Below are 14,243 nucleotides of genomic sequence, written 5' to 3'. Positions count from 1 at the left end.
TAACAGAGAACCTAGGAAATAGATCCCTGTTAGGATGACCATTGCATTCAATAGGTAATACTCTCTCACATCCCTCTGACATTCACTGCACTCTGAGAGGAACCGGGCTTCAGCCTGCTGAGAAGCGCATATCAACGTAGAAATCTAGCAGAAACTTACTTCACCACCTCCATAGGAGGCAAAGTTTGTAAAACTGAATTGTGGGTGTGGTGGGGGGGTGTATTTATAGGCATTTTGAGGTTTGGGAAACTTTGCCCCTCCTGGTAGGAATGTATATCCCATACGTCACTAGCTCATGGACTCTTGCAAATTACATGAAAGAAATAGAGATATATGTGGAGATCTTTCATCTTTGGGAAGGTTATGTACAGACTAACAATGACAGAAACACACATCCCTGATGAACTAGTTCAGCACAGGTGTAGGACTTAGTCTGTACACAATATGAATATTCTGGGTGGATATGCGGACGGGACTTGATTTAGCCTTTTTCTTTTTTGTCATTCTTTCTTCTTTTTGTATTTTGTTTTCTTTGCCCCTACGGTTAAATTGATCGCTATATGGAGCACTCTTCAACTCCTCCAAAAATCATCAGACATTGATTCAGGTTTATATACGAAGGACTGTAGAAAAAGAGGAGTCCATACATAATGCAACGACATTCTTTATAAATGTTGTTTGTATCCTAGTTAAAACTGACAACCATTATTGTACAACATGAAGTGAAGCTGCGTCTCCCTATACTTGTACTATCTCATTTTATCTGCAATAAAGTTGTTTAAAAAAAAAAAAAAAGTAATATATTATCTTAATATGACACTGGACGATAGAATTTCCTTAGAGCCACTTCATATTTTTTCCTATGTTCAGTGCCCAACATAAAAAAAAACAAATTAATTAATAATACTATAATGATAGGCCGAATTCTAATCCTACAGAATTGGGGGAAAGTTGCACCGTCAATAGTGGTATTTAAAGGGACAGTCTACAATAAATTAAACTTTCATTATTAAGATAGGACTTTAAATTTTAATCAACTTTCCAATTTACTTTTATCAGCAAATTTGTTTTTTTCTCTTGGTACTCTTAGTTTAAACTAAACATAGGTAGGCTCATATGTTAATTTCCAAGCCTTTGAGGGCTGCCTCTTATCACAGGCTTTTTAAATCTCTTTTCAACACAAAGAGACAGAAAGTACATGTGGGCCATATAGATAACACTGTGTTCAGGCACAGGGGGTTATCTAAGATTTAGGACAACACAATGCTAAATTTAAGACAATAGATAATAAACAGTCACAGTCATGTGATCAGGGGGCTGGAAGAAGGTTCCTAGATACAAGGTAATCACAGAGGTAAAGTATATTAATATAACTGTGTTGGTTATGCAAAACTGGGGAATGGGTAATAAAGGGATTATCTATCTTTTAAAACAATAACAATTCTATGGTAGACTGTCCCTTTAAACCAGCAATTTATTCTCAAATTATTTTTGAACAATTTAACACTTATATATCTTCTGCCAAACAGATTCAAGCCTTCTTTGACAAATGGCAGGAAATCATATTGCTTCGTCCCCTAAATATCCAATATAATCTCACAAGACAATTCCATAAGACTGATACCTTCGCAGCCCTTATTCTAAGAAATATTTTTCCCTCATCTTGGTATTAAGATAGAGACTTATCTGATGGATGAGAGGAAGGATATCCCCCCCCCCCCTCTTTTTGTTGTTTTGTTCTGGTTTGATATGCTCCTCCGATTCCTAACAAACTACTACTATGAGTGCTCCCAGTTAAATGTATGGGTAATTGAATATATAATATTAGTGGAGACCCTACCTCTGCTATTACTTGATTCATTTAAATTCTTGCTCACATTTGATTGGATGTGCTTCACTATGTATTTATATTAACTGCAGTATTTTTTCTATTTTTGTTATATAAGGATTAAGGAAATCAAATGTATGGGTAACTGATTATATAGCATTAGTGGAGATATTACCTTTGTCACTATTATATGATTTTTTTTTTTTTTAAATCTCTACTTATGCCTTATTGGATGTTTCACTATACAGTTGCATTATCCTTATTATTTTCTTTGTCATACAAGGAGTCTGATTTTTAATTTTTTTTTAATTTTAAAAGCGATAGAAAGAAAAAAAGCAGTGCAGATAGTATTTTTAACCCCATTTGGTTTACTGATTGGCGGCCCATCACTCTAAATAATTTTTTATCTTTTGCTCAGCACACAGTATAGAATTCATCAGTCTCGCTCCTGAGGCTAATACAAGCTAATGATGGTGTTTTAGTGCTCTGATGACATTGGAGTTTATGCTTATGGGACAGGGCTATAAAACATCAGTTGATATCCCATGAGTAAGATAGTTATACTTGATTTGATGGACTGAAAAAGGGTAAACAAAGAAATAATACATTTAAATTATTTGCAGTAATTTAGTTTTGTGTTTCATGTATCCATGAATCCCTGTACTGTAATAAACCCAAAACAATTCTTTCATTATTCAGGTAGAGAGTACAATTTTAAACAACATTCCAATTTACTTCTATTATCTAATTTGTTTCATTCTTTAGATATCCTTTGTTGAAGAAAAAGCAATGCACATGGGTGAGCCAATCACGAGGCATCTATGTGCAGCCACCAATCAGCAGCTACTTGAGCCTATCTAGATATGCTTTTCAGCAAAGAATATCAAGAGAATGAAGCAAATAAGATAATAAAAATAAATTAGAAAGTTGTTTAAAATGAGATGTTTTGTCTAAATTATGAAAGAAAAAAATGTGGGTTGCATGTCCCTTTAAAAAAGAAAAAAAAAAACTATATTTAAAGATATTGAGGCTGATTGCCTAAATGCAGGATTTTGATTTGTTTTTCAGAGATCTGCCTGCTGACTCGAGGCAGGCGCACAGCTAGTGTCCGTGCTGATACATATTGTCGACTGTATTCACTTTCTGTGGATCATTTTAATGAAGTTCTGGAAGAATATCCCATGATGAGACGTGCTTTTGAGACAGTGGCCATAGACAGACTTGACAGGATTGGTAAGTAAATCTGACTTTCAACTGTGCCATCTTATAATCAATTTAAAAGGGACATTGCATCAATCATTTTAGAGCAGGGGTGTACATTGTCAAGCTTTGAAGGGCTGAGACAGACTGGATTTTAAGAAGGCATTCAGTGGAACAAGTATGTGTCAGTCCTTGATGATACTTATTGGTAAAGCTAGTTTTAAGGCACCAGGATTTGTATTGACAGCAGTCTTCGCATAGATATGTTGGAGGCATAAAAAGAAAAATAACTGGACGAGACAGATGGTATTACATGATAGAAATATGTTAAGGAATGATTGGTTCTGTGCTAAAGGTACTTAGCCAAGCAGCAGATAAGAGTTCATTGTATTCAAAGCAGCCCTCACTGAGAAGTTTATTTCTGCTGCTGTTGTTTACTTTGTTTGGATCTCTATATATATATTCTACACACATTTCTGTCCACATGGATTCTTGATGCTGCAGATTTCGCTCTGAACCCTTCTCTTCCATGTATACGATCTGTCAGGGTCTGCTAGTGCCATTAAGGTGTTTCTGATCCCTGTTTATTCCACTCCAGCAAACTGCAGGGATCATTCTATGTGATATACTGCAGTATCTCATGTCACTCAGTTACCCACAGGCATATTTCACCATATCTACTGCTTTTTTTCTGCTGTCCCTTTCATGATGGTCTGGAACTGGACTATGGATGTCACCATTTCATACAAGTTTTTATTCCTCCAGAGTACAGTATAGATTTGTTTTCATCGTGTAATTGTCCTACAAAATGAAGGCCATTTTGATTCTGTCCTGAACGTGAAAGCTTTCAACATTGAATAGCCATGGGTATAATCCAGATATTTGTGTTTTGTGCTAATAAATACTGACTCATGCAGTTTGCAGGAGTCAAACAAGAAGAGTTGGCTCTATTTTGCTATGTAGATGATCTCTTCATATGCTGTCACGATGAATGAAAACAAAATTTATGTTTACCTGATAGTCTTTTCTTTCCTGGCATGGAGAGTCCACAATTCAATTCAACACCTGGCCACCAGGAGGAGGCAAAGACAACCCAGCAAAAGCTTAAGTATCCCCCCTTCCCACACTCCCCCATTCATTCAGCTGAAGAAATAAGGAAGAGTAGGAGAAACACTAGGGTTGTAGAGATCATAGACGATTAGGAAAAAATGCTGCCTTAAAAATAAAAGGGTGGGTTTGTGGACTCTCTATGCCAGGAAAGAAAAGAATTTATCAGGTAAGCATACATTTTTTTTCTTTCCAATGGCATGGAGAGTCCACAATTCCATTCATTACTGTTGGGAATCCAATACCCAAGCTAAAGAGGATACAGAATGGACAGGGAGGGAAATAAGGCAGGTGGACCTAAACTGAAGGCACCACCGCTTAAAGCACTTTCTCCCAAAGGAAGCCTCAGCTGAGGCAAAAAACATCAAAATTGTATTGTATTTTGAAAAAGTATACAAAGAGGACCAGGTAGTCTCCTTACAGATTTGTTCCACCTCTTTTAGATAGAACTAGGCGCTCAATCTCCACGCAGTCAGCCTCAGAGAATCTAGATTTTGATGAAGGAACGAACCTTGATGTAGAAGGTCCATCTTCAGAGGTAACCTCCACGGAGGATGACATGTTCACCATATCTGCACACCAAGTCCTGCAAGGCCAAGCTGGCGTAATTATGATCACTGAGGCCCGCTCCTGTTTGATGCAGGCTATGACCCTGAGAAGAGCAGACGGAGGGAATAGATAAACAAGTCTGAACTTTCAAGGAACTGCTAATGTGTCCACCAGCACCGCCTGAGGGTCTCTCGACCCGTATCTGGGCAGTTTGGTATTGAGAAGAGAAGCCATGAAGCTATCTCTGGAGTAGCCGACCTGAGGGTTATCTTGGAGAATACTTCTGGATGAAGAGCCCACTCCCCTGGGTGGAACGTCTGTTTGTTCAGGTAGTCCACCTCCCAATTGTCCACTCCCAGAATATTAATAGCCGATATGTGACAATTTTGGGACTCTGCCCACTGAAGGATGCAAGAGACTTCCTTCACAGCCAGGGAGCTCCCTGTTCCTCCCTGATGATTGATATAAGCCACAGATGTTATGTTGTCTGTTTGGAATCTGATAAACTGGACAGAATGAAGTTGAGGCCACGCCATCAGAGCATTGAAGATGGCTCTCAACTTCAGAATGTTGATGGGGAGGACAGACTTCTCCGGCGACCAGGTTCCCTGAGCTCTCAGAGAACTCAGGACTGCACCCCAGTCCAGAAGGCTGGCATCCGTAGTCACAATCTCCCAAGATGGTCTCAAAAAGCATGTGCCTTGGGACAGATGATCTTGACAGAGCCACCAAACGAAAGATTCTCTTGTGTGGTTGTCCTGGACGATCTGTTGAGTTAGGTCGGAATGATCACCGTTCCATTGTCTGAGCATACACATTTATAGAGGTTGCAAATGAAAGCGAGCAAAAGGAATAATGTCCATGGTAGCCACCATGAGACCAACTACTTCTATGCATTGCGTCACTGAAGGGAGTGCAGAAGCTTGAAGAGAGAGAAGATTGAATCGTCTTTAAATGGATATCTAATCTATGATTGTTCCCAGAAAACAAACCCTGGTATTGGGGACCAGGGAACTCTTGCCCAGATTTATCTTACATTCATGGTCTCGAAGGAGAGGCAATAGAGTGTCTGTGTGAGGTCTTGCCAAAGGAAAAGATGGAGCCACAGTGAATCCTTGCGTCCTAACTACTGCTAAAAGTTCCCCCAGTACCTTCGTAAAGATCCTGGGAGCTGTGGCCAAACCAAAAGGAAGGGCTACAAATTGAAATTTTTTGTCTAGAAAGGCAAACCGTAGGAACTGCAGTTGATCTCTGTGAATTGATACATGAAGGTATGCATCCTTCAGGTCTATGGTGGTCATGAACTGACCCTCTTGGACCTACGTAAGACTCGAAACCTATCCTGTACTTCTGGGAAACCACATCTACAACCCATGGGTCTGGAACATTGCGAATCCAGGCGTACTGAAAGGAAGATAGCCTGCCCCTATGTGATCCGGTCCCAGATCGGGGGCCGTCCCTTCATGCCGACTTATTGTCGGAAGAGGGCTTCTTGGACTGCTTGTTCTTGCTCCAAGGCTGATTAGGCTTCCAGGAACTCTTGGGCTGATCCGACTTGGTGGGGAACAAAGGTCTCCGGCAATTTTCGTTCCTTTCATGCCAAGGGACAGACTGTCGACCCTTGGATCTATAGCCTTCTTATCCTGAGGAAGGAAAGCACCCTTCCCGCAAGTCACCATGGAGATGATGGAATCCAAACCCGGCCCAAATAAGGACTTCCCCTTAAAGGGCAAGGAAAAAAGTTGAGACTTCGATACCATGTCCACTGACCAGTACTATAGCCTCTTCGTGGCACAACAGCGAATCCAGAGGACTTAGCACTCAAACAAATGACTTGCATGTTAGCGTCACAAATGAAGGAATTGGCTAGTTTCAAAGCCTTTATTCTTTCTTGAATCTCCTCTAATGGAGTTTCCTCCCAAAATAATTTCCAATTAAAGGGACAGTCAAGTCCAAAAAAAACTTTCATGATTTAGATAGGGCATGTAATTTTAAAAAACGTTCCAATTTACTTTTATCACCAATTTTGCTTTGTTCTCTTGGTATTCTTAGTTGAAATCTAACCTAGGAGGTTCATATGCTTATTTCTTAGACATTGAAGGCTGCCTTTAATCTAAATGCATTTTGACAGTTTTATATAGATAACATTTGGCTCATCCACGTGAATTTAAAGAAGAGTGAGCACTGATTGGCTAAAATGCAAGTCTGTCAAAAGAACTGAAATAAGGGGGCAGCCTGCAGAGGCATACAAGCTAATTAAGAGGTAAAACGTGTATTATAACTGTGTTGGTTATGCAAAACTGGAGAATGGGTAATTGAGGGATGATCTATCTTTTAAAACAACAAAAATTCTGGTGTTGTCTGTCCCTTTAAGGAGTCGCACCAGTAAGTTGCGGCTCCAGCAACTGCCACAATGCTTGCAGCCAGTTGCCAGAGGAGTCCAAATTGATGAAAAATCCTCCTTAAGTACCCCTCCAGCTTTCTGTCCATGGGGTCCCTATAAGAGGTACTATCCTCTCTATTGGAATAGTAGTATGCTTGGCCATGGTGGAAATAGTGCCACCCACCTTGGGAATTTATCTCCATAATTCCAGATGAGAGACGGAAAGAAAGGAATCCCCGGTTTCTCCCACTCCTGAGATAATGTCTGCCATGGGGGCCGGAATAGGAAAAACCCCTGTAGTTCTGGGTTTGACATTGTAAACCCTGTCTAGTTTAGGGAATTTAGAATCCTCAGCTGGCTTTGAATCAGTAACATCCAAAGTTCATAATACCTCCTCTTAAGCAGTAAATAATAGTTTTCTAGCTTAAATCTGAAGTTAATCTCATCAAACTCCCCAACCTTGTCCGCATCAGAATCGGATATTTCACCCTCTGAGGTTATGTTTATGCTGTGCTGTGACAGGCTGACCAAAGCAGACTGAATAGGATAAGAAAGAAGTATGCTTAAAGGGACAGTCTACACCAGAATTTTTATTGTTTAAAAAGATATTTAATACCTTTATTACCCATTCCCTAGTTTTGCATAACTAACACGGTTATATAAATACACTTTTTACCCCTGTGATTACTTTGTATCTAAGCCTCTGCAAACTGCCCCCTTATTTCAGTTCTTTTGACAGACATCTATTTTAGCCAATCAGAGCTGGCTCACTGGAACTCCACGTGCATGAGCACAGTGTTATCTATATGGCACACATGAACTAACACCCTCTAGTGGTGAAAAACGGTCAAAATGCCCTGAGAGAAGAAGCGGCCTTCAGGGGCTTAGAAATTTGCATATGAACCTCCTAGGTTTAGCTTTCAACAAAGAATACCAAGAGAACAAAGCAACATTGGTGATAAAAGTAAATTTGAAAATCATTTAAATTGACATTCTCTATCTGAATCATGAAAGTTTATTTTGGACTAGACTGTCCCTTTAAACTTTTTCTTACCCGAGCCGGGTAAGGCACTCGGCACAGCAGAAACAGCTGATTGAAGCTGCGCTGCAAAGTCTACTGGTAAAAAAAAAAAATCCTCCAGAAAGATACTTAGCTGAACCGCAGGGAACTGTCTGTGCAACATCTTGGGACGGGGACTGAGGAAACTGTTGCCCTTGACATGCCTCAATTGAGTCCTGAGAGGTAGAGGGCTCTGAGGGGTTAAATTTCCTAGCCACATTAGGAACATAACTGCAGGGGGATGACATGGGCCTTTTCACAATATTTATCAGTTTGGGTTAATGATAGAGAAGTACCCCCCCAAATCTATCCCTCTTCCTCCATAGTAGGTAAAGAATCCCACAGTAATAGAAGACGTCCAATTTTAAACTGTACAGAATTTTTTTCATATAAACTCCCTCAGAGCAGTACCGCTATAATCTCAGCTTTAAGCGGGGCCTCACCGACCTCCCGCTTTGGTGCCGACAATCGCTCAATGCCTGCTTCCTCCAATGGCGTCTTATAGAAAACTATGCACACAGCGGAACAGTGGGATCACGTTCAGGGAGGTCAACAGTGCCAGCTGAGAGCATGCAAAAAAAAAAAAGGTGGTGCAGCGACCGTCATTATGCGGTCCGCATAAGCCTCCAAGTAGAAAAACTACATGTCGACCTTTATCTCACAGAGAAGGTCTAAACACACACCCCAAGTCCTAATAAAGGCTATAAGCCCTGCCATAATCCCAGATTTACATAAGATCCTTGCATATAACGGATCGTAACTTAACAAGCACAGCGCCCTGCATGATAGCTGCTCAAATGAATATACATATCCCAATGAATGAAGATAATGTAAGTCCCCAGGCCCTTTAGTGAGATAATAAGTAGTCTCAGGCCCTGATAGTACCTTCTGTCTGTGTACCCTGTGAAGAAATAAAGGCACTTACCTCTGGAGCCACTGCTGTGGAGCAGTCACTTCCCTTCCAGGTCTGACAGCTTCATTCAACTTCTGACAGGGACCTGAGCTAAAAGGGAAAGCAGTGTAAGCTAACACTGGTTGCCAGGTGGTGGTGTTAGCACAGATTGCTGGAAGGAGGACAGAGAAGATCCCTGCAACATCCAGCAGCTAACAATACTGTTACCCAGAGGTTTACATGGACACAGCATAAACCCCAGTCCTATCTTGCAGGGAAACTACAAATGAAAGGACTTAAATTCATTTTTTTCTTCAGAGCACCATCTTCGCCAACCTCCAAGTTACAGAGGCAAAGAATAACTGGGGGAGTATGGGAAGTTGGAGGAATGAAAAAGAGCAAAGCAGGCACTACACAGGGGGTACCATTAATAGGTAAAACATCCAGGTTTTATTAAATATATAAAAATCAGCACATACAAGCCAGGGGATAGATAGACAGACAACAGGCACAACGTCTGATGCATTTCGAGCCCCCTAGTGGCACTTATTCATAGACATAACAGTTACACTGAACGTTCCCCATTTAAAGAACCAACCTGTCTGTGATAGGCTAGAATCCGGTAAAGGGGCACAAATAATTAAGCCATATAAGCAGGTGAGCTCTCCAAATTTGGGCGTGCATGTGTACAAATATATTAAAAGAAACATCCACATTATTTTGTTATATAATACAAGAAAGAAATGTTGACATAGTTAATAGTGTATACTAAGATCCTTGTCATAAATTAAACACTATCTAATAATTAACAAAGACTGATTAAAGCTGCATATATTTTCAAGTTTCAACTATGAGAGACTATATAAAAGTCCACTCTAGGCCAAAACATTTGCTGAGGACTAAGTCCTATATAATCAACCATATCACTGCGGTGGATAAAAGATAACGGGAAACCTAAGTTTTAATGAATGGGGAGGGTGACATATCTTATCAAACAATATGAGAGCAACATCGTAACAAAAACAAACAAAGTTAGTTAGTAAAGTAATCGATGTCACACTCGCTCATACCCATGGGAAGCCGTGTTTTCAATTTTAGCATCCAGAACAATTCCTTCTTTTCCAAATTTTTAAATCTATTCCCCCCTCTGGTTGGAATAGTCGCTATATTGATAAATTTATTGTCATGTCTGCTATATTAGTAATGTGGTATCCACTGAAATGATTAGCTACCGCTGAATCTTTGTTATAATTTTTCACATATCTAGTGTGTTCCCCAAACCTCTTCCTAATTTCTCTGGACCTTTGTCCTGTATACTGGCATTGGCATAGGTTACAGGTTAAAAGTTAAATTTCAAATATGGTACTACAATTTGCATAAAAATTAATTTCAAATTGTTGGCTAGTGGAACTACTTACAAAATTATTGCCCAAAGATACATAGGGACACATATGGCAGTTTCGTTTCCCACATCTGAAATTACCCTTTTTATTTAAAGGGACAGTATGCACTCATTTTCATATAACTGCATGTAATACACTACTATAAAGAATAAGATGTAGATACTGATATAAAAATCCAGTATAAAACTGTTTAAAAACATACTTAGAAGTTCTCAGTTTAGCTCTGTTGAAAAGTTAGCTGGAAAACCCACTGCAAGTGGGAAATAAGACACTCCCCCTTCTTTTGCATATGAAAAGACCCTTTACACAAACAGGAGCAAGCTGGAGAAGGTAGCTGACGGTATTCACATAAAACTTTGGGGCTTGGTTAGGAGTCTGAAAATCAGAGCAATGTTATTTAAAAATAAGCAAAATTATAAAAATTTTTTTTTAAAAATAAACAACTTTATGAGTTATATAAATAGATAATCTACAAAACATTTATGCAAAGAAAAAAATGAGTGTATAATGTCCCTTTAACCAATTTTGTTTTTGAACTTTATCATGTATTACCATACTAGGGGATAGGCTTGGCTTGTATGTGCTCTCAGCACCGAAGCTTTGTGGCTTGATTTCCCCATTGCTACGGCACTCCGTGAAGCTTGGAGGACTGCGGATGACCTCTATTGGCGGGTTCACTTCCGCTGTTGGGTTTGAGAGGATCGTAAGCTGCTTGGACCAGCGCGCTCTGTGTGTGAAGTGGGAGGGGTACTTAAGCTTTTGCCTCCTCCTGGTGGCCAGGTGTTGAATTCCCAATAATAATGAATGGAATTGTGGATTCTCCATGCCATTGGAAAGGACAAATTATAATGTAGGTGTTAAGTAGTATTATAAGTGTGATCGTTATGATATTGACTGTCTCTAATTTTGTTCTATTTAACAGGAAAAAAGAACTCTATTTTGATGCACAAGGTCCAGCATGACCTAAACTCTGGTGTCTTCAACAACCAGGAAAATGAAATTATCCAGGAGATTGTCAAGTACGACCGAGAGATGGTACAACAGGCAGAACTTCACCAACTAGGTGGTGGGATGTATGCCACCTGTGTCTCCCCACCACCCCAGCCCCAAGTCACCTCTGCCATTGCCACCTTACAGCAGGCAGTAGCCATGAGCTTTTGCCCACCCATGGCAAGTCCCCTTGTGGGATCTCCCCGTATAATGAGGCGGCTTCAGTATGCTCCAGGAGGGAGTGGTGCCTTTTCTGTGTCCCCTGGCCTTTTCCAGCCTCCTCTGCAACTTTTGCAGCACCATCCACCCCCTCACCAAGTTGTGCGTCAACCCCCTGCTGCTGTACCTAGTCCACCTTCCCAGTCACCACGGGTATCCCAGAACTTTGCCTATCCTGCAAAGGGGCAGACTGGCTCCCAACTTTCCCTTGCCCAGTCTGTGACTTCCTCCTCCCCTCATCGGCTTTCTGTTCACAAAAGCACCCACTCCTTGCACTCGGCCACTCTCACCCGTGAGTCTCGTCCACTTTCTGCTTCACAGCCTTCACTCCCTCAGGGAGCATCACAGCTTCGTAGCCCTCCAGCTCCTGCTACAGTGGTGGGCAGCTTTACTTCCCCTGGTGGTAAGGGAGTACTAGTGGCTCAGACTGGCTCAAGGGGCCCAGTTCCTGCTCGATTGGCTCTCTCCCACCAGTTATCTTCATCTGGTTCTGTTGGGGGAGCTTCAGACTCTGTGGGTGGAGCTCCAGCTGGGGGCAGGAAGGATTCTGTAGTCAGTGCCCCAGACACTGACCCAGTGAGGGGAAGGCTTTCAGCCAACTTGTGACAGTCTGAAAGATAATACACCCATTCTCTGAGATGGGAGTCAGGAAACTGCTAATAGGGCAATAAGGAGGCGAGATGGTAGAATCAAAATGTGCCACAGTATCTGCCACTCAAATACAAATGCAGTGAAAAGGTAACCATTAATAATATATAGGGAGTTTCCTTCCCTCATTTCGGTTAAATCAGCAGTGCCACCTAATACACAACTCCTCCCAAGCAGGGAAGTGGTGGTACTGCTCCACACCTGGGAAGAGCTCCGCAGGAAAACAGCAGCCATTAATTATGTTATAAAAATATTAGAAAGGAAGCAGATTGCTATATTTTATAATAGTGTTGTTGTTTTTATATATGTAGAACATTGGTAAGAATGACATTACAGATTCAACAGCAGGTACTAGGTTGAGCATTGCTTGGTTCTGATTCACAGAAACCACAACTATTCACAAAGCAAGAACATCACTGCATAATGTTCATCTGTTCCTTTTAACAAACAAATGTCATTGCTAAATAAGGGTTTGGCAGCTAATTTTAAAAGCTGTGTAAGTAAATCACAATTGGAAGAAGTGCAACTATCCCAATTTTGTTATTTCCAAACATATACAATTAGTTTCCATTGGTCTAAAGATTTGCAGACTGCAGGCGGTTTGCGATGGAGCTTACGTCTCTTACTCATGTAGACAGCGTTATGCTTCAGGGTCCTGTCTGATAAACATTTCTTACAAAAATGCAACCCATTTATTATATAAAACCTTATTTAAGGAGTTTATATTATGGATTTTAAAGTTGTTTACATAGCCTTGGCTTATCCCATCTTGTTGGAAGTTGCCTTGCAAGGATTAGGTAGTCTGTATTGAACAAAAAATACTTGTCTGAATTACTTATGATGCAGTGCTACCATCTGATGTTTGCGACAAAGCTGACACTGCCTTATAAAAAATTGGTGACAGCTTTATTTATAAAATTATTCAATAGAGCTAAACGGGATGGCTTGACTAGAGGGAAACAAACTATTCCAAAGAAACCAAAAGAACCAAATGTGTGCAATATAGAGTTTAGTTACATTTGGTCACTTGGGAGGCGTTGCACGTTTCCAAATCACTGCTGTTTTAACTGTGGTGAGGTGGAGGTCAGTGCCCTGTTGGTGCCCTTCCACCTCCACAATGTACACTATTAGCTTAAAAGTGGCCATTAGGGAGAGGAGCAGATTCTGTTCACCAAAGCTTGCTCTAATATCCCACTGCTGACACCAACTGAGCTCTTTGTCCATCCCATGGATTGTATTTTAGAAAGCCATATTGTGTATTTCACACAATTGTATATTATGATATATATCTATTATCTGTATTTTATGCTGTTATAAAGCAGGGGAAAGGGAGGATCCTATAGATTTAGTGTTCAATCTTAGCCTACATAATCAAGTTTAATAACTGCAGTGACCATGGGAAATTGTCGCAAAGCACATTCTGTCCTTGCTTTTCATTAGAGTGCTGCATAATGTTGCATCCTAGAGGGGCAGCCTGATATAAAGTCATAGAAAAAAATCAATTTGTCTCTGGATTGGATGAATATTTAACAGGAATAGCTGTGCCAATAATACATTACTACAATGGCGTTGTGTTCCTGTTTTTTTTTTTTTTTTAAAAAGTTCTCTAATAAATTTATCTAAAATGTAGCTTGTTTCCTAAAAAAAGACTGCCCCCTTAGGCTGCTTATTTTAAAAAACAAAATACAGGGATTCACATTTATATTTTTAGAGGGCGGAAGACTTCCATGGGGGATTACATGTTCTAAAATGTGGGGGAAGTTGTCCCCTTGTCTCCCTGGTGCCTGCAACCAGTTTTGGCACCCTAATGAATGTATTTGGGGACATGGAGGCATTGGTTGATTTGGGGAAATAGTGTCTCCTGTCTTTCTTTTCAGAAGCTGCACTTTACCAAGCAAAATTATTTCAGCTTCTGTGTGTGTGCAATAAACAGATTTTTCTGAAACATGTCTATTTTTCTGAAA

The 14,243-nt window shown here is 40.3% G+C and overlaps 1 protein-coding gene across 1 annotated transcript in view; it reads left to right on the top strand.

Annotated features, from left to right (window-relative positions):
- The window catches only part of HCN2 (hyperpolarization activated cyclic nucleotide gated potassium and sodium channel 2), a 198,711-nt gene extending 184,487 nt beyond the window's left edge, over positions 1-14,224 (top strand). The window contains exons 7-8 of the mRNA XM_053702844.1: positions 2,897-3,061; positions 11,345-14,224. Of these exons, the coding sequence (XP_053558819.1) occupies positions 2,897-3,061; positions 11,345-12,237 (1,058 nt within the window). The 3' untranslated portion in view covers positions 12,238-14,224. The remainder of the gene's footprint in view (positions 1-2,896; positions 3,062-11,344) is intronic.
- Positions 14,225-14,243: the final 19 nt, after the last annotated feature.

Source organism: Bombina bombina, chromosome 2 (assembly GCF_027579735.1).
Source record: "Bombina bombina isolate aBomBom1 chromosome 2, aBomBom1.pri, whole genome shotgun sequence".
NCBI lineage: Eukaryota > Metazoa > Chordata > Amphibia > Anura > Bombinatoridae > Bombina > Bombina bombina.
This window is presented reverse-complemented; position numbering and strand designations above follow the sequence as displayed.